The sequence below is a fragment of the Nerophis ophidion genome, linkage group LG06 (genome assembly GCF_033978795.1).
Source record: "Nerophis ophidion isolate RoL-2023_Sa linkage group LG06, RoL_Noph_v1.0, whole genome shotgun sequence".
Taxonomy (NCBI): domain Eukaryota; kingdom Metazoa; phylum Chordata; class Actinopteri; order Syngnathiformes; family Syngnathidae; genus Nerophis; species Nerophis ophidion.
The window spans coordinates 19132169-19156772 of NC_084616.1; the positions used below are offsets into that span (position 1 = coordinate 19132169).

At 41.4% G+C, this 24604-nt stretch overlaps 1 protein-coding gene across 1 annotated transcript in view; it reads left to right on the plus strand.

Annotated features, from left to right (window-relative positions):
• The window catches only part of hspg2 (heparan sulfate proteoglycan 2), a 331901-nt gene that overhangs the window by 184479 nt on the left and 122818 nt on the right, over window positions 1-24604 (plus strand). Inside the window, exons 31-38 of the mRNA XM_061902940.1 lie at window positions 6777-6844; window positions 7613-7677; window positions 11939-12079; window positions 15400-15591; window positions 15818-15856; window positions 21731-21955; window positions 22046-22099; window positions 22407-22490. Coding sequence (XP_061758924.1) covers window positions 6777-6844; window positions 7613-7677; window positions 11939-12079; window positions 15400-15591; window positions 15818-15856; window positions 21731-21955; window positions 22046-22099; window positions 22407-22490 — 868 coding nt within the window. The remainder of the gene's footprint in view (window positions 1-6776; window positions 6845-7612; window positions 7678-11938; window positions 12080-15399; window positions 15592-15817; window positions 15857-21730; window positions 21956-22045; window positions 22100-22406; window positions 22491-24604) is intronic.

Below are 24604 nucleotides of genomic sequence, written 5' to 3' on the forward strand. Positions count from 1 at the left end.
GATCGGACCTAATGCAACAAGAAAAGCCAAAGTCACAGTGGCAAAGAAACGGAAAACATCGACAAAAGCCACGTTAACTCCTGTCAGAGCCAAGGCCACTCCTGCAAAAAAGCTCAACACAACAACAAAAGGTAGACTCGGTCCGCCTAGAACCACAAAGAAGCCTAACACCCCGACAAAATCCTCTGTGAAGCACGCTCGGACAAAAGCAACCAAGACCGCGAAAAAGCACTCCTCCAGAGCGAAAGCTAAACCTGTGACGAAATCGGAAAAGAAAACTCGGCAGAAAGACAAGACAAATACTAGATCTGAACTTTTGGAGCTACTGAAGCTGTTGAAAGGAGAGCACACGTCCGCAAAGCAGAAGAAAAATAAGGACGGTTCTCTCCATGTTGTTCTGGGAAGGCTGGCCATCCCTGTACGCATTCTCCCCGACGAGTAGTGCGTGTGATTGACTTCTTCTCTTTTGTATCGATATTTATGTTGCATATTATCATACGTATGGAACTTCATGAAGGGCTTGATGACATGACACTGTTTTGTTTTACGAGTTGACATCCGATTCATGAATATTCCCAAGTGGTTTTGTCTGTTGCACAGAAATCCTGCTATGAAGAAAACAGCTTAGCGTTAGTACCTCTGTTTTTTTTTTATTTTGTTGTTTTCTTTTGATAACTTTACTACCTCAAGCTTTGCACCCGTTTCCCGTTTCTTGGTTAGTTCATTTTTAAAAGGTCATGCTTGTCAGTGACTTTATTTGTTAGTTTCATGCCGGCATGTGTTTTTGTATTGAGGGTGATTTTTAGATCTTAAAATAAAGGTACAAAGACTCAATCTATGCTTTCCTGTGTCACAAAAAAACCAAACACCCAGAACGATCAAATTGAATCAATGAAATTGCTAGAAGAAGTACAGACATCTGGTCTCCGGATGATAACCTAATTGTTGCCGTGCGTTTAAACACAGCACATGGAGTTAATTCACGTTCGAACGCTGACTTCTGTCAGTGGTGCTACTGAACATGTGGTCTGGATTCAGACTTGTTCCGATTGGTTTGTATGGACGCCTTAATTTGTTTGACACCTTTCCAAATCTGTCTGTTGCTCGTCAAAGAATGACTAGTTTGGGGTTCACCAAAAATGACGCTATGAATACTTTCCAGTCAGTTTTGATGTAGAACTGGACTCTTGACTGGGCTACTGCACTGGCATGGAGCAACATATCCTGACATGCTGCAGTAGTTGCAGTTGTCAGATTGGTGTCATTATTCTGGTCAAACAATACTTGGGGAACTTGGGTGTCTCCATTCATCCATCCATCATCTTCCACTTATCCGAGGTCGGGTCGCGGGGGCAGCAGCCTAAGCAGGGAAGCCCAGACTTCCCTCTCCCCAGCCACTTCGTCTAGCTCTTCCCGGGGGATCCCGAGGCGTTCCCAGGCCAGCCGGGAGACATAGTCTTCCCAACGTGTCCTGGGTCTTCCCCGTGGCCTCCTACCGGTTGGACGTGCCCTAAACACCTCCCTAGGGAGGCGTTCGGGTGGCATCCTGACCAGATGCCCGAGCCACCTCATCTGGCTCCTCTCGATGTGGAGGAGCAGCGGCTTTACTTTGAGTTCCTCCCGGATGGCAGAGCTTCTCACCCTATCTCTAAGGGGGAAACTCATTTCGGCCGCTTGTACCCGTGATCTTATCCTTTCGGTCATGACCCAAAGCTCATGACCATAAGTGAGGATGGAAACGGAGATTGACTGCTAAAATGAGAGCTTTGCCTTCCGGCTCAGCTCCTTCTTCACCACAACGGATCGATACAACGTCCGCATTACTGAAGACGCCGCACCGATCCGCCTGTCGATCTCACGATCCACTCTTCCCCCACTCGTGAACAAGACTCCGAGGTACTTGAACTCCTCCACTTGAGGCAGGGTCTCCTCCCCAACCCGGAGATGGCACTCCACCCTTTTCCGGGCGAGAACCATGGACTCGGACTTGGAGGTGCTGATTCTCATTCCGGCCGCTTCACACTCGGCTGCGAACCGATCCAGTGAGAGCTGAAGATCCCGGCCAGATGAAGCCATCAAGACCACATCATCTGCAAAAAGCAGAGACCTAATCCCGCGGCCACCAAACCGGAACCCCTCAACCCTTTGACTGCGCCTAGAAATTCTGTCCATAAAAGTTATGAACAGAATCGGTGACAAAGGACAGCCTTGGCGGAGTCCGACCCTCCCTGGAAACGTGTCCGACTTACTGCCAGCAATGCGGACCAAGCTCTGACACTGATCTTACAGGGAGTGGACCGCCACAATAAGACCGTCCGGTACCCCATACTCTCTGAGCACTCCCCACAGGACTTCATGCCTTCTCCAAGTCCACAAAGCACATGTAGAATGGTTGGGCAAACTCCCATGCACCCTCAAGAACCCTGCCGAGAGTATAGAGCTGGTCCACATTTCCATGACCAGGACGAAAACCACACTGTTCTTCCTGAATCAGAGGTTGGACTATCCGGCATAGCCTCCTCTCCAGTACACCTGAATAAACCTTACCGGGAAGGCTGAGGAGTGTGATCCCACGATAGTTGGAACACACCCTCCGGTCCCCCTTCTTAAAGAGAGGGACCACCAATCCAGAGGTACCGTCCCCGATGTCCACACGATGCTGCAGAGTCTTGTCAACCAAGACAGCCCCACAGCATCCAGAGCCTTAAGGAACTCCGGGCGGATCTCATCTTCCCCCGGGGCCTTGTCACCGAGGAGCTTTTTAACTACCTCAGCAACCTCAGCCCCAGAAATAGGAGAGCCCACCACAGAATCCCCAGGCACCGCTTCCTCAAAGGAAGACGTGTTGGTGGGATTGGAGGTCTTCGAAGTATTCCGATCCACAACATCCGCAGTCGAACTTGGGTGTCTCAGAAGTTAGAATAGTTTCCCAACATGAAAGGGCGATGTTGACTGTTGACCGTTGGAGCTGCCGTAGAACAGGTGAGGTAATGCAACCTGCGTAGTTCGTACTTAGACCGGCTATTCCTCTGGTGGTAGTGCTTTGCTGCTGGCAGAATGTTGTTGAACTTGCTATCTCTCTTAGCTTAGCATCTTGTTCTGCAACCTCAGAGTTTACTTGCCCAGTATTCCTCTTCGTTTCGCTTCCTTTGAGTGTTGTGCGTCTTCTTTGCTGTGCTGCTGCTGAAATATCTCACAATCATGAATAACCCCCTCACATCTCCATCAACCATTTTTGCCACCGTATCTTTTTAAGTTACAACAGTTAGTGTACAACTTGTATAGCAGTATAGTTTCACTATCCCCTGGAAATAATTGTTGTCTGTTTGAATGGCAAGTAATGGGTTATTCCCTTATATATATATATATATATATATATATATATATATATATATATATATATATATATATATATATATATGTATATATGTATTTGTGTATATGTATAAAGTACAGTATATACATGTATGTATGTATATTTACATCTTTATATATGTATGTATATATGTATATGTATGTAAACATGTACAAGCCCTGTTTCCATATGAGTTGGGAAATTGTGTTAGATGTAAATATAAACGGAAAACAATGATTTGCAAATCATTTTCAACCCATATTCAATTGAATGCACTACAAAGACAACATATTTGATGTTCAAACTCATAAACTTTATTTTTTTGTTGCAAATAATGATTAACTTAGAATTTCATGGCTGCAACATGTGCCAAAGTAGTTGGGAAAGGGCATGTTCACCACTGTGTTACATCACCTTTTCTTTTAACAACACTCAATAAACGTTTGGGAACTGAGGAAATTCATTTTTGAAGCTTTGAAAGTGGAATTCTTTCCCATTCTTGTTTTATGTAGAGCTTCAGTCGTTCAACAGTCCGGGGTCTCCGCTGTCGCATTTTACGCTTCATAATGCGCCACACATTTTCCATTGGAGTGAGGTCAGGACTTCAGGCGGGCCAGGAAAGTACCCGCACTCTTTTTTTTACGAGGCCACGCTGTTGTAACGCATGCTGAATGTGGTTTGGCATTGACATGCTGAAATAAGCAGGGGCGTCCATGAAAAAGACGGCGCTTAGATGGCAGCATATGTTGTTCCAAAACCTGTATGTACCTTTCAGCATTAATGGTGCCCTCACAGATGTGTAAGTTACCCATGCCTTGGGCACTAATACACCCCCATACCATCACAGATGCTGGCTTTTGAACTTTGCGTCGATAACTGTCTGGATGCTTCGGATGACACGATGTCGAATATTTCCAAAACAATTTGAAATGTGGACTCGTCAGACCACAGAACACTTTACCACTTTGCATCAGTCCATCTTCGATGATCTCGGGCCCAGAGAAGCCGGCGGCGTTTCTGGATGTTGTTGATAAATGGCTTTCGCTTTGCATTGTAGAGCTTTAACTTGCACTTACAGATGTAGCGACAAATTTTATTTAGTGACAGTGGTTTTCTGAAGAGTTCCTGTGCCCATGTGGTGATATCCTTTAGAGATTGATTTTGGTTTTCGCATCGCCCGAGCACCTGGTCCAACGTAGCACAATAAGGCAGTGCCAGGATAACAAAGGTTACTTTGACTAATCTGAATATTTCCACTCTGGACCCACTGACTGAGGTGTACTTTACTATCTGGACAATATTGTGTGTTGACTTACAAACCCCAGAACCAGTGAAGTTGGCACGTTGTGTAAATATAAACAGAATACAATAATTTGCTAATCATTTTCAACTTATATTCAATTGAATAGACTGCAAGATGAAATGTTAAACGTTCAAACTGATCAACTTTTTTTTTAATTTTTGCAAATCTTAGCTCACTTGGAATTTGATGCCTGCGACATGTTTCAAAAAAGCTGGCGCAAGTGGCAAAAAAGACTGAGAAAGTTGAAGACTGCTCATCAAACACTTATTTGAAACGTCCCACAGGTGAAAAGGCTAATTGGGAACAGGTGGGTGCCATGATTGGGTATGAAAGCAGCTTCCATGAAATGCTCAGTCATTCACAAACAAGGATGGGGGAAGGTTCACCAGTTAGTGAACAAATGTATGAGCAAATTGTCCAATAGTTTAAGAACAACATTTGTCAACGAGCTATTGCGAGGACTTTAGGGATTTCACCATCTATGGTCTCTAATATCACCAAAAGGTTGAGAGAATCTGTAGAAATCACTGCACGTGAGTGATGATATTACGAACCTTGGATACCTCTGGCGGTACTGCATCAAAAAGTGACATCAGTGTGTAAAGGATATCACCACATGGGCTATGGATCACTTCACTGTCAGTAACTACAGTCGGTCGCTACATCTGTAAGTGCAAGTTAAAACTCTACTATGTAAAGCGAAAGATATTTATCAACAACACCCAGAAACGCCACTGGCTTCGCTGGGCCCGAGCTCTTGGAAGATGGACTGATGCAAAGGGGAAAAGTGTTCAGTGGTCTGACGAGTCCACATTTCAAATTGTTTTGGAAATATTTCGACATCGTGTCCTTCGGACCAAAAGGGAAGAGAACCATCCAGACTGTTATCGACGCAAAGTTCAAAAGCCAGCATCTGTGATGGTATGGGGGTGCATTAGTGCCCAAGGCATGGGTAACTTATACATCTGTGAAGGCACCATTAGGGATTTCAACATCCACAGTCCATAATATCATCAAAAGGTTCAGAGAATCTGGAGAAATCACTCCACATAAGCGGTATGGCCGGAAACCAACATTGAATGACCGTGACCTTCGATCTCTCAGACAGCACTGTGTCAAAAACAGACATCAATCTCTAAAGGATATCACCACATGGGCTCAGGAACTCTTCAGAAAACCACCGTCACCAAATACAGCTTGTCACTACATCTGTAAGTGCAAGTTAAAGCTCTACTATGCAAAGCGAAAGCCATTTATCAACAACATCCAGAAACGCCGCCGGCTTCTCTGGGCCCGAGATCATCTAAGATGGACAGACGCAAAGTGGAAAAGTGTTCTGTGGTCTGACGAGTCCACATTACAAATTGTTTTTGGAAACTGTGGACGTCGTGTTCTCCGGAACAAAGAGGAAAAGAACCATCCGGATTGTTCTAGGCACAAAGTCCAAAAACCCGCATCTTTGATGGTATGGGCATGTATTAGTGCTTAAGGCATGGGTAACTTACACATCTGTGAAGGCACCATTAATGCTGAAAGGTACATACAGGTTTTGGAGCAACATATGTTGTTATCCAAGCAACGCTATCATGGACGCCCCTGCTTATTTCAGCAAGACAATGCCATGCCACGTGTTACAACAGCGTGGCTTCATAGTAAAAGAGTGCGGGTACTAGACTGGCCTGCCTGTAGTCCAAAAATAGGACAACAGAGACCCCGGACTGTTGAACAACTTAAGCTGTACATCAAGCAAGAATGGAAAATAATTCCACCTGAAAAGCTTCAAAAATATGTCTCCTCAGCTCCCAAACGTGTTGTTAAAAGGAAAGGCCATGTAACACAGTGGTAAAAATGCCCCTGTGACAACTTTTTTTTAAGAATAAAATGTAATTGTGAGGGGTGTAGGCGCTTCATCAGAGAGATATTTAATGCTTTTTCTGTTGCTGTGTTTTGAGGCAAGCAATCAAAAAAGCTTTTTGGGAGAGCTTCTTTCTGCTTAACGCTTACTTCAAAATGTGACTTCTTGTCTTCTTGAGCTGAATGGCGTGGGAATGTAAGAAACTGTTGGTGACGTCCCTTTGTTTGGGTTCACTTTGTACTTTTTTTTTTTTGTCGACCCAGGTGTGCGCCAGGATACAGTGGCAACCCCGTAAATGGACAGAAGTGTACTGCTGGCAACGAAGTCAACGGTACATGCCGTGCTTGGACACGAAAGGATATTCCTGCACAATACGTCCTTATATTATGTATACAGTGGGGCAAAAAAAGTATTTAGTCAAGTTCTCCCACTTAAAATGATGACAGAGGTCCGTCATTTTCACCATAGGTACACTTCAACTGTGAGAGACAGAATGTGAAAAAAAAATTCACATTGTAGGAATTTTAAAGAATTTATTTGTTAATTATGGTGGAAAATAAGTCAGCCATTCAAAGCTCTCACTGATGGAAAGAGGTTTTGGCTCAAAATCTCACGATACATGGCCCCATTCATTCTTTCCTAAACACGGATCAATCGTCCTGTCCCCCTTAGCAGAAAAACAGTCCCAAAGCATGATGTTTCCACCCCATGCTTCACAGTAGGTATGGTGTTCTTGGGATGCAACTCAGTATTCTTCTTCCTCCAAACACGACGAGTTGAGTTATTACCAAAATGTGTTCAGATGAAACCAAAATAGAACTTTTTGGTATAAAATCAACTCGTCGTGTTTGGAGGAAAGAGGAATACTGAGTTGCATCCCAAGAACACCAGACCTACTGTGAAGCATGGGGGTGGAAACATCATGCTTTGGGGCTGTTTTTCTGCTAAGGGGACAGGACGAGGTGGCTGAATAAATACTTTTTTGCCCCACTGTATATTATGTATGTGTGTATATATATATATATATATATATATATATATATATATATATATACATATATATATATACATATATAAAGACAACTTCTACTGTCGCTAGGTAACTGCTACAACTGTGACCCAAGAGGAAGTGAAGGCTGCAATGGCGGAGCTTGTCGCTGCAAAGTAATCATGTTTTTTTTTTTCTCTCTCGTTTGATAGGGATGCACGATATCGTTTTTCAGTCCGATACCGACGATTTATGTCTACCGTGTTTTCCAGTTTTAGAAAAACTAATTCTATATATTAGCCGCACTGGACTATAAGTCGCAGATGTGTCCATGTTTATTTACATAGCCCTAAATCGCAAGTGTCTCAAAGGGCTGCACAAGCCACGACGACATCCTCGGTTCAGATGCCACAACAGGGCAAGGAAAAACTCAACCAAGTGGGATGACAATGAGAAACCTTGGAGAGGACCATACCTCCCATTCCCCCTGTAGTGGAGACCGGTGCAATGCACGTCGAGTGGGTCCAGCATAATATTGTGAAAATCCAGTCCATAGTGGATCTAACATAATAGTAGAGTCCAGTCCGTAGTGGATCTAACATAATAGTAAGAGTCTAGTCCATAGTGGATCTAACATAATAGTGAGAGTCCAGTCCATAGTGGATCTAACATAATATTGAGAGTCCAGTCCATAGTAGATCTAACTTAATAGTGAGAGTCCAGTCCATAGTGGATCTAACATAATAGTGAGAGTCCAGTCCATAGTGGATCTAACATAATAGTGAAAGTCCAGTCCATAGTGGATCTAATATAATAGTGAGAGTCCAGTCCATAGTGGATCTAACATAATAGTGAGAGTCCAGTCCATAGTGGATCTAATATAATAGTGAGAGTCCAGTCCATAGTGGAGCTAACATAATAGTGAGAGTCCAGTCCATAGTGCTTCTAACATGATAGTGAGAGTCCAGTCCATAGTGGATCTAACATAATATTGAGAGTCCAGTCCATAGTAGATCTAACTTAATAGTGAGAGTCCAGTCCATAGTGGATCTAACATAATATTGAGAGTCCAGTCCATAGTAGATCTAACTTAATAGTGAGAGTCCAGTCCGTAGTGGATCTAACATAATAGTGGGAGTCCAGTCCATAGTGGATCTAATATAATAGTGAGAGTCCAGTCCATAGTGGATCTAACATAATAGTGAGAGTCCAGTCCATAGTGGATCTAACATAATAGTGAGAGTCCAGTCCATAGTGAATCTAACATAATAGTGAGAGTCCAGTCAAGAGTGGATCTAACATAATAGTGAGAGTCCAGTCCATAGTGGATCTAACATGATAGTGAGAGTCCAGTCCATAGTGGATCTAACATAATAGTGAGAGCCCAGTCCATAGTGGATCCAACATAATAGTGAGAGTGCAGTCCATAGTGGATCTAATATAATAGTGAGAGTCCAGTCCATAGTGGATCTAACATAATAGTGAGAGTCCAGCCCATAGTGGATCTAACATAATAGTGAGAGTCCAGTCCATAGTGGATCTAACATAATAGTGTGAGAGTCATGTCCATAGTGGATCTAACATAATAGTGAGAGTCCAGTCCATAGTGGATCCAACATAATTGTGAGTTCAGTCCATAGTGGATCTCACATGATAGTGAGAGTCCAGTCCATAGTGGATCTAACATAATAGTGAGTCCAGTCCATAGTTGATCTAACATAATAGTGAGAGTCCTGTCCATAGTGGATCTAACATAATAGTGAGAGTCCAGTCCATAGTGGATCTAACCTAATTGTGAGTTCAGTCCATAGTGGATCTCACATAATAGTGAGAGTCCAGTCCATAGTGGATCCAATATAATAGTGAGTCCAGTCCATAGTTGATCTAACATAATAGTGAGAGTCCAGTCCCTAGTGGATCTAACATAATAGTGAGAGTCCAGTCCATAGTGGATCTAACATAATAGTGAGAGTCTAGTCCATAGTGGATCTAACATAATTGTGAGAGTCCAGTCCATAGTGTAATGAAGAATCCATATGAGTAGATACGCTATGGATGACTAAAAGACGGAACAGCACTTTTACTTCCGGTTGAAAGCACTAAATAGAAGGACACCGCAGCACCAAGAGTAGACAACCAGACACTTGCAAACATGTTAGCATATTAGCTAATGCAAACAACGCTAGATTGATTACATTACGATAGCACATACAACTCTGCATGAAAGACAGGCATCACACATGGGACGCTTTAGTAAGTAAGAATTGTTTTAGTTACATTGTAAAACTTACAAACGTTGCTTGGAGTGATGAAAGAAGAATCCATATGAGTTGAAACGCTATTTACGGCTAAAAGACGGAACGGCACTTCTACTTCCGGTTGAAAACACTAAATAGAAGGACACCGCAGCACCAAGAGTAAGTGAACAGACATTTGCAAACATGTTAGCATATTAGCTCGTGCAAACGATGCTATCTTGATTAAATTACGATAGCACGTACAAATATGCATGAAAACACTCCCGACAGACATCACACATGGGATGGTTTAGTAAGTGAGATTGTTTTAGTTATATTGTAAAACTTACAAATGTTGCTTGGAGTGATGAAGGAAGAATCCGTACGAGTAAAAACGCTATGGACGGCTAAAAGACGGAACGACACTTCTACTTCCGGTTCGAAGTTTTAAACAGAAGGAATTCACATTCATTTGTGCCAACTCGTCCAAAAGATGGTCCCAAAGTACAAACAATAACACACCATTTTGGTGTCCTCGCATGTGTTTAATGTAAACTACCGTATTTCCTTGAATTTCCGCCGTAGCGCTAATTAATTTAAAACCTCTTCTCACTCCTGCGCTTACCAAAGGCATGCGGTAAAAGTAAGCATGCGCTAATAATTTTAAAACCTCTTTTCACTCCGGCACCTACCAAAGGCATGCAGTAAAAAAATTGAGTGTGATGTAAGCATGGACCTTAAATCCTACTGAATAGCTCTTAATCTTCTTCCCTTTATGCGATTTCAAATTACTGGTATAGAAATCCGCCTCCTCCATTTTGAAAATGATGACAGGGGAAGTGTCACTCGTGACATCAGGAGTTTGACCAAGCGGTAATACTAAGCATGCGCTAATTATTTTGGGAAGCGAGTTTGGAAATACGGTATTTACATTAGGGCCATCAGGAAAGAATACTCCATAAATTAGCCACACAGTTTTATAAGCCGCAGCGTTCAAAGCGTAGGAAACAAGTGCCGGTTAATAGTCTGGAATTTACCGTATTATTATTTTTTTAATGTATAGTTTGTATGCACCTTTTTTTTTATGGCTGGCCCTGGCTTGATTCTTTAGCAGCATGCGTCTTTGTAGGCTTTTTAAAACCCCGTCATTGCGAGACTGCCGTTTCAGGTGGCTGATAAGGTTCGATGCGCTAGGCACGTTTTTTTTGTACTCTCTTCGCGGAATGTTTGCCGAACGTTTAGTGCAAATACCACACGGAATGTCTTCCTCCCGAAAACTGTTACCAATACTCTAAGCCAGTAGGGGCAAAGAGTCAGCGTAGTTCGTCTGAAGCAAAGACAAAATATGCCGTATGTTGAAAAATCTGGGAACAATCTTAAGGTAAGATTTTTAAAAATATATATATTATAATGTCGTTTATTAATAGCACATATTTGTACGTTGCCATTAAAGGAAACCGATTGCAAATTGATTGAGAAATAAGCAACCTATGATTTATTTTCAATAACTAAAATGGGTCATTTGCCCCCACCAAGATGGCCGCCAAGTTGGCACCTAGCGTATATTGGCTGATTATATATGTATATTTCTACGTTTACACTGCTTGTTTTGCTCACCCTAACCCACATCATTGGGATTAAAAAAAAAAAATAATAATAATAACAGCTATTTATTTTTAATACTAATAATAAGAATAGATTTTATTTGTAAAAAGCACTTTACATTGAGTAAACAACCTCAAAGTGCTACGGTGTATTAAAAAAATACAAATAAAAAGATGATAAAAATAAAAACTAGAACAGCCTAATAGCTAAAACTAGTATGCACATATCTAAAAAAAAAGTTTTTTTTTTTTTTAAATAGAAGGGTTTTTAAGCCTTTTTTAAAAGCATCCACAGTCTGTGGTGCCCTCAGGTGGTCAGGGAGAGTGTTCCACAGCGGAGCATTAAGCCAGGTCTCCTGTTGTTCGTAGCTTTGTCCTTGGAGTTTGCAGGAGTTTAGCCTGTCCGGAGCGGAGGTGTCGTGTGGAGGATTTGGGGGTGAGTAGATGGGGGCATTTCCATGGAGGCACGGGTTATGTTTATAGGTGTGACGTCCTCATATCGGACTGATATTTGTCGTGCATCCCTTTTTTTGTTATTTCATAAGTGGCTTAAAAAGCGTCACCTCGCCGGAGATCACATCCGCACTATCTTACAGATGAATGCTGAAAGTCCATCCTGCGCCACATGCAAGCCCGGAACCTTCCATCTGAGCCAGCAAAACAAAGATGGCTGCCTGTCCTGTTTCTGCATGGGCGTCACACAGCAGTGCTCCAGCTCCAACTACTACAGAGACCTGGTAAGGCTACTACCCCGTCTGCCAAGTCCAATGCGGAGGGGGCCAAGTTGTGGATAAGGTTTGTTTTGGCGAGGGCGAGCAAACACACTCCGATGGTTCAAGTAGTCCGGTCTGGTTCTCAAATGGATCATAGTTTCGCCTTGCAGAGCAAGACACTTCTCCAAGATGTTGTCCAGTGTGCGATTTAGTCTGGGAAACACACAAGTCTTTCAGGGAATGAAATGGTCCCGACATATTATCATCGATGAGAACTTGTCTTTTAAACCAGATTTAGAATAGTTTGTCTAAACTTAAAATTTAATTGTTTATTTTAGAAACCAGTACCTGTTTTTGTTTACAAGTTAGGAAACGCTGGATTCTGACCACTTGTATACTTTTACTGGATTATGGAGACTTGCTCTTTCTGACCCCTACGCCCTACGTTTTATTACTGCTTGTGGCAACCTTGCCCACCATTGTATCCAAGAGAAAACAGTCCATCTTTGTCAGTACGCAAATTTTCTCAAAGTATGTGTTTTATTTATAAATCGCTCCTTGGTCTTGTTCCCCCTTAGTTATGTTATTTTATGTGTAAAGACCCCAGTCGCTACAGTTTGTGGTCACAGGAAATTATTTGTGTGTTGGTTCCTATAGCCAAAAAAAGCTCGGTTAAAAAAAAAAAAAAAAAAGGCTTCAGATTTTGCTGCTCCATGATTATGGAAATAGTTACAGAAGGATCTGAGGTTACCTGAACGCATCACTTTGGGGGAATTTCAGGCCATTTTAAAGTCGTTTGTAGATAGTTATTTACCGAATAATTATTTTTTTTCAACTATTGCGTGTTTTTATGTAGAGATGTCTGATAATATTGGACAGCCAATATTATCGGCAGATAAATGCTTTAAAATTTAATATCGGAAATTATGGGTATCGGTTTCCAAATTATCGGTATCGGTTTCAAAAAGTAAAATATATGACTTTTTAAAACGCCGCTGTGCAGATGGACGTAGGGAGATGTACAGAGCGCCAATAAACCTTAAAGGCTCTGCCTTTGCGTGCTGGCCCATGGGGATAGCAGGTCCATTCTATGTGTCATACTTGATCATTTCGCGATATTGCCTTATTTTTGCTGAAAAGATTTAGTAGGGAACATCGACGATAAAGTACGCAACTTTTGGTCGCTAATAAAAAAGCCTTGCCTTTACCGGAAGTAGCAGAGGATATTGAGAGTAAAGGACTAGAAAAAAAAAAGCGAATGCAGGGGGAGCGATTCAGATGATATTAGACACATTTACTAGGATAATTCTGGAAAATACTTGTGTTTTAGTGAGATTTAATAGTACCTGAAAGTCAGAGGGGTGTGGCCAGGGGTGTAGTGACCGCCAGTGTCTCCGTGGGAGGAGGTAAATAGTCCGCAGCAGCTGCAGGAGGACGCAGGCTCCGCTCATAACTACGGTAAGAGCCAACTTATTACCACAATTTTTCTCACCGAAACCTGCCGGGATCCATGTTCGCTTGACCGCTCTGATCCATAGTAAAGCTTCACCTTCGGGAATTTTAAACAAGGAAACACCGGCTGTGTTTGTGTGGCTAAAGGCTAAAAGCTTCCCACCTCCATCTTTCTACTTTGACTTCTCCATTATTAATTGAACAAATTGCAAAAGATTCAGCAACACAGATGTCCAGAATACTGTGTAATTATGCGATTAAAGCAGACTACTTATAGCTGGGATCGGGCTGGAAAATAATGTCCGCTACAACCCGAGACGTCAAACGCACGCTTCGCGGGAAATTTAAAATTGCAATTTAGTAAACTAAAAATGCCGTATTGGCATGTGTTGCAATGTTAATATCTCATCATTGATATATAAACTATCAGACTGCGTGGTCTGTAGTAGTGGGTTTCAGTAGGCCTTTATGTGTGACTGCCATCTACTGGTCACACTCATCATTTCACCATGTACCAAATAAACAACCAAAATTATTTCGTACATTAGGTGCACCGGGTTATAAGGGGCACTGTCGAGTTTTGAGAAAATGAAAGGACTTTAAGTGCGCCTTACAGTCAGCAGATGTCCTGTTGTCGTGATTACAAAACGGTAGACGTCTACAATGTCCTGGACTACTTCTGCTAAAAGAGATACAGCCATGGAATTGTTTTGGATAGGACCATGGTCCCAACATCAAATACAGTGGGGCAAAAAAGTATTTAGCCAGCCACCGATTGTGCAAGTTCTCCCACTTAAAATGATGACAGAGGTCTGTCATTTTCATCATAGGTACACTTCAACTGTGAGAGACAGAATGTGAAAAAAACATCCAGGAATTCACATTGTCGGAATTTCAAAGTAAAATTATGGTGGAAAATAAGTATTTGGTCAACCATTCAAATTTATCACGACGAGTTGAGTTTATACCAAATTGGATACATGGATGATACAGCAGAGGATTGGGAGAATGTCATGTGATCATATGAAACCAAAATAGAACTTTTTGGTATAAACTCAACTCGTCGTGTTTGGAGGAAGAAGAATACTGAGTTGCATCCCAAGAACACCACACCTACTGTGAAGCATGGGGGTGGAAACATCATGCTTTGGGGCTGTTTTTCTGCTAAGGGGACAGGACGATTGATCCGTGTTAAGGAAATAATGAATGGTGCCATGTATCGTGAGATTTTGAGCCAAAACCTCCTTCCATCAGTGAGAGCTTTGAATGGTTGACCAAATACTTATTTTCCACCATAATTTACAAATACATTCTTTAAAATTCCTACAATGTGAATTCCTGGATTTTTTTCTCACATTCTGTCTCTCCTATGATGAAAATTACAGACCTCTGTCATCATTTTAAATGGGAGAACTTGCACAATCGGTGGCGGACTAAATACTTTAATGCCCCACTGTATATATTTTGCACGTAAATAAGATGTCACATATGGCTAAAGATAAAACCGTCAATCAAGTGGCACCAATGCTCCTGTACTTAAATTCTTGTTGCAATGAGAGGACAATTCCAGTGCACCATAATCCAAATAGCCTGTCCACCATGTCAGCAGAGGGTCAGGATTGAGGACAGAGAGGGTTGCCTCCCAAGGCAATAAGCGCTGTGGTTGAGTCGGTTTCCACCTCGGGAGCAGCAGCTTGTCTCTGTTTACTCTAGTTATACAGCAGCAATTTTCCAAGTCTTGTGTAAGACAGTTTGGTTTTGTTAGGAAAAAAAAAAAACCTTCACATTCTGGAATTCTTTAGTTACAAAGCTGTGTTCTGCGTTTGTGTTGTTTTGATTGTTTTGCCTGTGTTTCTCATTGCTTTATCGTGTTTGTGAACCTATTTCTGCAGGTATCTACAGCGTTTTATCCGGGGAATTTCCAGGGATTTGCACTGGTGAACCGCCAACGCACCAACCGCATCTCCACCGGTTTCACGGTGGAGGTTTCCACTGACGGAACTCAGCTGTCCTACAGCAACTTTGACTACCTTGGACAAGAGCCCCACTACTGGCAGCTTCCAGAGGTCTTCCAGGGAGACAAGGTCAGTTCCTAAAGGACTCTGGAGCAGAGAACCCTGGGGTGCAACAGAAACCTGTAGACCTTTCTCTCACACTCTCACAAGTTTCGCTTTCTTTCCTTCAAACCTCAGCCGGTCATCTATCTGTCTCTGCGACGCATTTGTGTGGAGTGCACTGAAACTGTTTTTTGTCAGTCCCACGGTTTGATTAACTGTCTCCACTGTTTCATCTGATCTTCTGTGCTTATAGAGAGATCCGTCCTTGACTCGTATCAAGCGAGCTGAGCAGGTATGAAGGCGTCAGGCGCAGGCTGAGTGTCTTTCGGTCTTTTGTTCTGCTGTTGTTACTGGAAGTCCTCTGACATGTTTTAGACTTCAGTAGTACCTCAACTTACGAGCTCAAGGGGTTCCATGGCGGAGCTGGTAACTCATCCATCCATCTTCTTCCGCTTATCAGAGGTCGGGTCGCGTGGGTAGCAGCCTAAGCAGGGAAGCCCAGACTTCCCTCTCCCCAGCCACTTCGTCTAGCTCTTCCCGGGGGATCCCGAGGCGTTCCCAGGCCAGCCGGGAGACATAGTCTTCCCAACGTGTCCTGGGTCTTCACCGTGGCCTCCTACCGGTTGGACGTGCCCTAAACACCTCCCTTGGGAGGCGTTTGAGTGGCATCCTGACCAGATGCCCGAACCACCTCATCTGGCTCCTCTCGATGTGGAGGAGCAGTGGCTTTACTTTGAGTTCCTCCCGGATGACAGAGCTTCTCACCCTATCTCTAAGGGAGAGCCCCGCCACACGGCGGAGGAAACTCATTTCGGCCGCTTGTACCCGTGATCTTATCCTTTCGGTCATGACCCAAAGCTCATGACCATAGGTGAGGATGGGAACGTAGATCGACCGGTAAATTGAGAGCTTTGCCTTCCGGCTGAGCTCCGTCTTCACCACAACGGACCGGTACAAAGTCCGCATTACTGAAGACGCCGCACCGATCCGCCTGTCGATCTCACGATCCACTCTTCCCCCACTCGTCAACAAGACTCCTAAGTACTTGAACTCCTCCACTTGGGGCAGGGTCTCCTTCCCAACCCGAAGATGGCACTCCACCCTTTTCCGGGAGAGAACCATGGACTCAGATTTGGAGGTGCTGATTCTCATTCCGGCCGCTTCACACTCGGCTGCGAACCGATCCAGTGAGAGCTGGAGATCCCGGCCACTGGTAACTATTGACACTCTCAAACAATCTCAAATACGTATTGTCAACTTGAGTGACTATCAATCAATCAATCAGTCAATCAACGTTTATTTATATAGTCCTATGTTCTCATTCGTTCAGGTCAACGTGTTTATAGGACATTCAATGGATCACAACCAGACTGTTTGTTGTGTCGTAGAAGACAATTCCCCTCTCACTTAAGTAGTTCATTCTAATAAACTTAGATTGGTCACATTTAGTCTTAGAAATTGATTGGTAAGATCTAGTCTTGGAGTTAGATTGGTCCAATCTAGTCTTCTACTTCAATTGGTCAGATCTAGTCTTGGACTTTGATCGGTAAGTTGTAGTCTTGGAATGTGACTGGTCAGATCTAGTCTGAGACTTTGATTGGAAAGATTTAGTCTTGGACTTCAATTGGTCAGTTCTAGTCGTAGAGTTTGATTGGTAAGGTCTAGTCTTGGAATTTGACTGGTCAGATCTAGTCTGAGACTTTGATAGGTAAACTTTAGTTTTAGACTTCAATTGGTCAGATCTAGTCTTAAAGGTTGATAGGTCTGATTTAGTCTTGGACTCTGATTGGTCCGATCTAGCCATTAACTTAGTTTGGTCAGATTTAGTCATAGACATAGTTTGGTCAGATCTAATCTTAGACTTTGATTGGTCAGATCATGTCATAGACTTAGTTAGATCAGATCTAAGCTTGGATTTGGTTCAGTCAGATTTAGTCATAGACATAGTTTGGTCGGATCTAATCTTAGACTTTGATTTGTCAGGTCTATTCATAGACTTAGTTCGATCAGATCTAAGCTTGGAATTCGTTCAGTCATATTTAGTCTTAGATATAGTTCGGTCAGATCTCGTCTTAGATTTAGATTGGTCAGATCCAGCCATAAACTTAGTCTGGTCAGATCTAGCCATAGACTTAGTTTGGTCAGATCTAGTCTTAGACTTTGATTGGTCAGATCTAGTTTTAGACTTTGATTGGTCACATCTAGTTTTACCCCTTGATTGGTCACATCTAGTCTTAGACTTTGATTGGTCATATCTAGTCATATACTTAAATTACTCAGATCTAGTCCAAGTCTTATTGTAGATTGGTCAGATCGAGTCCAGCAGTTGGTGCCAAATCCCCAACTTTTTATACTCCAACTGTCAGGTTCAAACACTGATGACATCTATTTAACAGACACAAAAGCAAGGAATTAAACAGAGACAGAATTCAATTTAGCTCATTGAGGAGAAACGTCTGGCCTGTACTCTTTGTACAGTCTTCTACCACGCTCTGACAAAAATTGTACGCCTCCTCTTTTTATTTGGCAACAGCTGTTTCTAAAGGAAGTGGGGTCGAAAACAGCCAACGCCTATGGTTACAAAACAGTTCAGAGAAAAGGTGCCTGGAAGGCGTATTTTTTTTTTTTGATTGATACTTTTATTAGTAGATTGCACAGTTCAGTACATATTCCGTACAATTGACCACTAAATGGTAACACCCGAATAAGCTTTTCAACTTGTTTAAGTCGGGGTCCACGTTAATCAATTCATGGTAGTCAGGTCTTGCTTCCTCCCCGCTTTGTAGATCTTGAGTCAAGACAAAATCTTCCTGTGGATTACAATACATCAAAGAAACCAACACCTTCATGTCGCTTCCCATCCTACATAGTGGAATTTTACAAGCCTTTTGAATGGTTGGATCAAAGACAGTTTTTGTCTGCTTGTCGGGAATTCATTGAAACACAAAGTTTTGTGATAACTTAGACACAATCATTCTGACACCAACATTAGGAAGGATGTCTGTATGGCAACTGGTGACATGCAAAAGAGCAACCCTTCTGTCATGCCAATGACAATCGGAAGAGCGATATAGATGTGAGAAATCTAACTCTTAAGACTAGATCTGACCAATCTAAATCTAAGACTAGATGTGACCAATCTAAGTATAAGACTAGATCTGACCAATCGAAGCCTGCTTCAATCGGTTCGGATCGGCTTCTTGCCAATAATGCGGCGAGTTACCGAAGATGGAAGGCGAGATCGTGAACAATGTCTGTAACTTTGGCTTTAGAAGAGCAGATATACCGCCGAACAGACCAAGAGACCGCCTGTAAACGGCATCCTGTAGCAGCTTCAGGCGTGGGCAGGAGTGAGCCTCAGTTGCGACAACGAGAAACGGCACCATCTTTGGCGGTAAGACTTTAGAAGCTGGACCACTGCTTAGGATTAGGAAACAAAGTTATTTTCATCTGTAGCTATAAGCTAATGCCAACAAGTAAGACCGGATGCTCTTGGGCAGATCTTACCAGCAGCAGGAAGGCTTGCAACTAAATTGTATCCTCGCAATTTACAGCATAACAAAAAGCAGACAGACCGCTCGTGTCTTGAAGTACTCGTAAGTTGAGGTACGGTTCTGTTGGCTCGGTTTTGTTGGTTTAACCGCATGATATTTGACAGTTTTACGTTGCCAACTACTGTCGTTTTGGAAACTCTTGCATCGTGCTTCACCTGATGCAAGTCATGTCGATAGTTCACGGGCCATGAAAGAGCTTCATAGCTCGTAGCTTTGCTTGAACCACACTGTCAAAACAATACCAAATACCACCCGTCCAGTCATTAGGAAAACCTTCAAAGCCAACACGTTATCCGCACCAATAGAGAGGCTGTGATCTGGCAGAGGAGCAGCTAAGGTAAGACCCTATCCGTCCTGTGGGGGTGAATACTGAACACCCACAGACCCTAAGTGCTGGTCGGGTAATTGGTGTGAGCTATCGAACTCCTGAGGATAACACGGTCACAGGTCGACTGGCTCAGCAGTCATCCAGTTCCAGATGCTCTTATGTCATAAATACGCAAAAGAGCTTGACTTGCTATCTTAGCAGTCATAGCCTGAACATTTTAAAAGAGAACTGCACTTTTTTGTAAGGTAATTCTGCCTATCGTTCACAATCATTATGAGAGACAAGAAGAAAAAACATGTAAAAATTGTTTCATTCTTTGTGGCTAACAATGTAGGTAATGTAAGCAATCAGTTCTACCTCTAAATATACTTTGAAAATACATTCGAAAACCGTCAATACTTTATTTACGTTTTGTAACCTGTTTAATAGCCAAACTGCAGAAACATTGTTATTGTAAGATTGAACACCGAGGAACTCTTTTTTTAGCGTACTAACACATCGTCATGCTACGGTATTAGCCTTTAGCTCTTTCACCTCACTCGCTCGGCTTCCATCTGCTCCAACGTCTCACTCTTCCTTCGTGCTCGCTTTTAGAAGCAGCAGTTCATCCTCAGTATGTTCAGGTTCAAAAAGATAATGTTTTGAATCCTCACTTGTCCAAACATGGTCCTCTTCGTTGTTTGTTATCAAGTCTGCCTTGATTAGAAATGACTCGCGTTTGTTTCCAAATTTGTTGCCGGAAGGCGGAAGTACGTTGCTATGGAAACAGAAATAAATACACCGAGACAGTAGTTACGGCAATGACCAAAATAGGGTGAATATTGTACCTATTACATATTTTTATGAAGGTGTCTGCTACTACATTATATATACTTGTAGTGTGTATATTGTACACATTAAATGTTGTTATGAAGATGTTTGTTACTACATTATATATATACTGTATATATATATATATATATATATATATATATATATATATATATATATATATATATATATATATATATATATATATATTTATATGTAAGTATATATATCCATCCATCCATCCATTTTCTACCGCTTATTCCCTTTCAGGGTCGCGGGGGGCGCTGGCACCTTTATATATATATATATATATATATATATATATATATATATATATAATATACTTGCAGTGTGTATATTGTACATATTTCATACTGTTATGAAGGTGTCTGTTACTACATTATGTATATACTTGCAGTGTGTACATTGTACATATTACACGTTGTTATGAAGGTGTCTGTTACTACATTATATATATACTTGTAGTGAGTATATTGTATATGTTACATATTGTTATGAAGATGTCTGTTACTACATTATTTATATACTTGTAGTGTGTATATTGTACATATTATATATTGTTATAAAAGTGTCTGTTACTACATTATATATACAGTATACTTGCAGTTTGTATATTGTCCATAGCACATATTGTTATGAAGGTGTCTGTTTGGTCCAGCTGGCCGGAAATGTTTTTTTACGGTTTATATTGATAAGCACTCCATTTATGCCAAAATAGCTTGGCTCCAAATTCCACATTTTGCAACTTCGAATCACTTTCACCTCACTCCCTCGTCTTCCGTCTGCTCCCAACGTCTCACCTTTCCTTCCGGCTCGCTTCTAGAAGCAGCCGTTCATCCTCAGTATCTTCAGCCTTTAAGGAGCCTTGAAGGCTCCAAGGGTGACTCTTATGAGCCGCATCTTTCAAGTGTTTTTTTTTTTAAATTATTTTTATAATCCTATAAAAAAAAAGACGTGTATGTTCTTGTCTCTCATAAAGTAAGGGGCGCCGGAAGTTGGGTAATGCCGTCGGAAGTTGGCAGACACGTTAGCGATCCTTAATGAGGTTTTTTTCCTTGACCTCTGTCTGGTTCCTCTCCCTGGAGTCCAGCCTTTGACTGAATATTTTTTACTCTCGGGATTGTAGTGAAAATCAAATTTCCCTTCAGGGATTGATCAATAAAATACTTCTGAAATCTGAAATTCGATGATTGTGAACGATAGGCACAATTCCCAAAAAGTGCAGTTCTCGTTTCCGATTATGGTAAACAGTCCGGTCCTGACGGGTGGCTGCATCCTTGGTTGCATGTGAATCTTATGGAACCCCACAAGATGTTGCTGGGTTTAATCCGTGTTGGAATTGCAGTGAGAACAAAATCATGCATGATTGCTACTTGCAGTGACGTAGTGTCCGTGGTTGTAGAACCCTTAAGCCTCATACCCTGTGTCAGTCCGGTACTTTGTGTCCATTCAGGGTGAGGATGTCAGACATCCGGACGATGAGGTCTGGGCACTTCTCTCCAACCTCTCCTTTCAAAGACCTCCTGTCTCTTCTTCCTCGTCTTCTCGTTTTTCCACCTCTTCCGCTCTACGGTCTTTGCGCAATCCGAGCCTGCCTCCTCGTCCGTCGGGCGTCGCCTCTTCCGTTCGACCAACCAGAGCCCAACCGCAGTACCCGGGCCGTGCGGCTCATTTGCAGGTAAACCCCACAGTCAGAGGCCGTGACCTTGTTGGGGTGTCTTCTTCTCTCACCTTCCTTTGGGGGGGTGCTTCTGTTGTGACTGAACAGAGCAAGAATTCTTTGAGCACGACGGACGCCCGGGGGTCTGGAGCCAGCAGCAAGGTACTTGGCAGCGCCGTAACCGACTAGCTAGCAGAACTCAAACTCACAGTTTTTCATGTTGAACAGATCCTTTGAACTAATCCTTTGAAAATAGTATAGATTTGGTTTCACTGTCGTGTGTCATGACGTTTGTTTACGTGTTATTTCCACGAGTTGCCAGAGTAGGACTGTCGGCGGCACAGTAAAGAACAGTTCTTCCGAGCAACGAATTCAGCACCATGTCCCTAATTGCTCCTCCCGAGACCTCCTCTCTTCTCGCTAGTCTGTACCTCAATCTCTTCTGCTTCCCTCCTCCCTTGCCTCCCAGTACTCTCTGGTCTACAAAGGTTTCAGCTTGCACCAGGACCATCTGCTCTACTGGCAGCTCCCCGCACACTTCACAGGGGACAAGGTACTGTGACTGAAAACCCTGGGACAGCCCCCTCTGAGCTCCATCCCACACTAACGAGGTCCTTTCTGTCATTGAATTATTTAAAGGGGACCCATAAAAGTCATTTTGGACTCATTTTGACATGTTTTGTAGATCTATGTAGATCCGCATGGCTTTTTTGTGTTTTCTGCATCCCGCGTAAAGGGTCTTTGTAATTAACTCCACCCTCCGCTGCGATTGATTGGTCACACTCTTGTGGACTTTCGCTTGCAACTCTGTCCACTTCTGCCTGGGAAAGCAAAACAAAGTGAACTTTTAACGATTAACTCGGGGTCATTGCTCAAGGTTCTCACGCTGTAATCCTGTAGACAAGCGTGTAACCGTTTAAGTTCCTGAGCACAGCGGGGGGAGGCGGCAGGCCTGCAGTAAAGCGTTCATGTGGGCATGCCCGTGTAAGTACGTCCGGCACGCAATATGACCCCCCTATGACCCGCCAAAACTGCTGACAGGGTTCACTTCTGAAGGCATGAAACTTATTTGACACAAAAAAAGGAAAAGCATTGTAAATCCTCTTAAATAATGGGTCCTATTTCCCTTTTTTTCCTCAAAATTACCTCATTTATTAATTCAATATTTAAAAAATGTAATTATGGCTCCTAAATCACTTTCCCCCCCCCAAAAAAATTACCTAATTTATTAATTTAATATTTTAATAATTTAATGATGATCCTCATTGACTTTTTCCCCACAATTACCTCATTTATTAATTCAATATTTAAAAAAATGTAATTATGGCTCCTAAATCACTTTCCCCCCCCAAAAAAATTACCTAATTTATTAATTTAATATTTTAATAATTTAATGATGATCCTCATTGACTTTTTCCCCACAATTACCTCATTTATTAATTCAATATTTCAATAAGTTAACTAATTCGCTTTGTTTCTAAAATTACCCCACTTAATTATTTAATATTTAATAATTTAATGATGGAATATTATTCACTTTGTCTCTACAATAACCCCACTTATTATTTTAATATTTAATGATTTAATGATGGAACTTAATTCACTTTTTTTCACAATTACCTCACTAATTAATTTTATATTTCAGTCATTCAATAATGAGTCCTAATTCACTTATTATTCTAATATTTAATAAATTAATAATGCATTCTTATTTATTTTTTTTCACAATTACCTCACTTATTAATTCAATATTTCAATCATTTAATAAAGGATCATGATTCCCTTTTTTTCACAATTACCTCACTTTTTAATTTAATATTTTAATAATTTAATGATGATCCTCATTGACTTTTTCCCCACAATTACCTCATTTATTAATTTAATATTTCAATGATTTAATGAAGGAACCTAATTCACTTTTTTTTTCCACACAATTACCTCATTTATTAATTTGATATTTCAGTAATTTTTAATTATGAGTCCTAATTCACTTACCTATTAATCTAATATTTAATAATTTAATAGTGCTTCCTTATTTACCTTTTTTATACAATTACCTCATTTATTAATGTTCATATTAATATTTTCATAATGGCACCTAAATCCCCCCTTTTTTTGTAATTACCTAATTTATTAATTTACTGATTTATTGATGGTCCTCATTGACTTTACCCCCCACAATTAACTAATTTATAAATGTAATATTTCAATAATTTAATGATGGAACCTAATTCATTCCCCCCCGCCCGCCAAAAAATTACCTATTTTTTATTAATTTAATAATTTAATGAAGATCCCAATTTCCTTTTTTTCCCCACAATTACCTCATTTATTAATTTAATATTTCAATAACTTAATAATGGGACCTAATTCAGTTTTTTTTTTCACAATTACCTCGCTAATTAATTTGATTTTTCAGTAATTCAATTCTGTGTCCTTATTCACTTACCTATTAATCTAATATTTAATAATTTAATAATGGATCCTTGTTTACCATTTTTTTCCACAATTACTTCACCTATTAATTCAATATTTCAATAATTTAATAATGGAACTTAATTCACTTTTTTTTCACAATTACCTCACTTATTATTTTGAGATTTCAATGATTTAATGCCGGAGCCTAATTCCCTTTTTCCCAATTAAATTACTAATTATTTAGATATT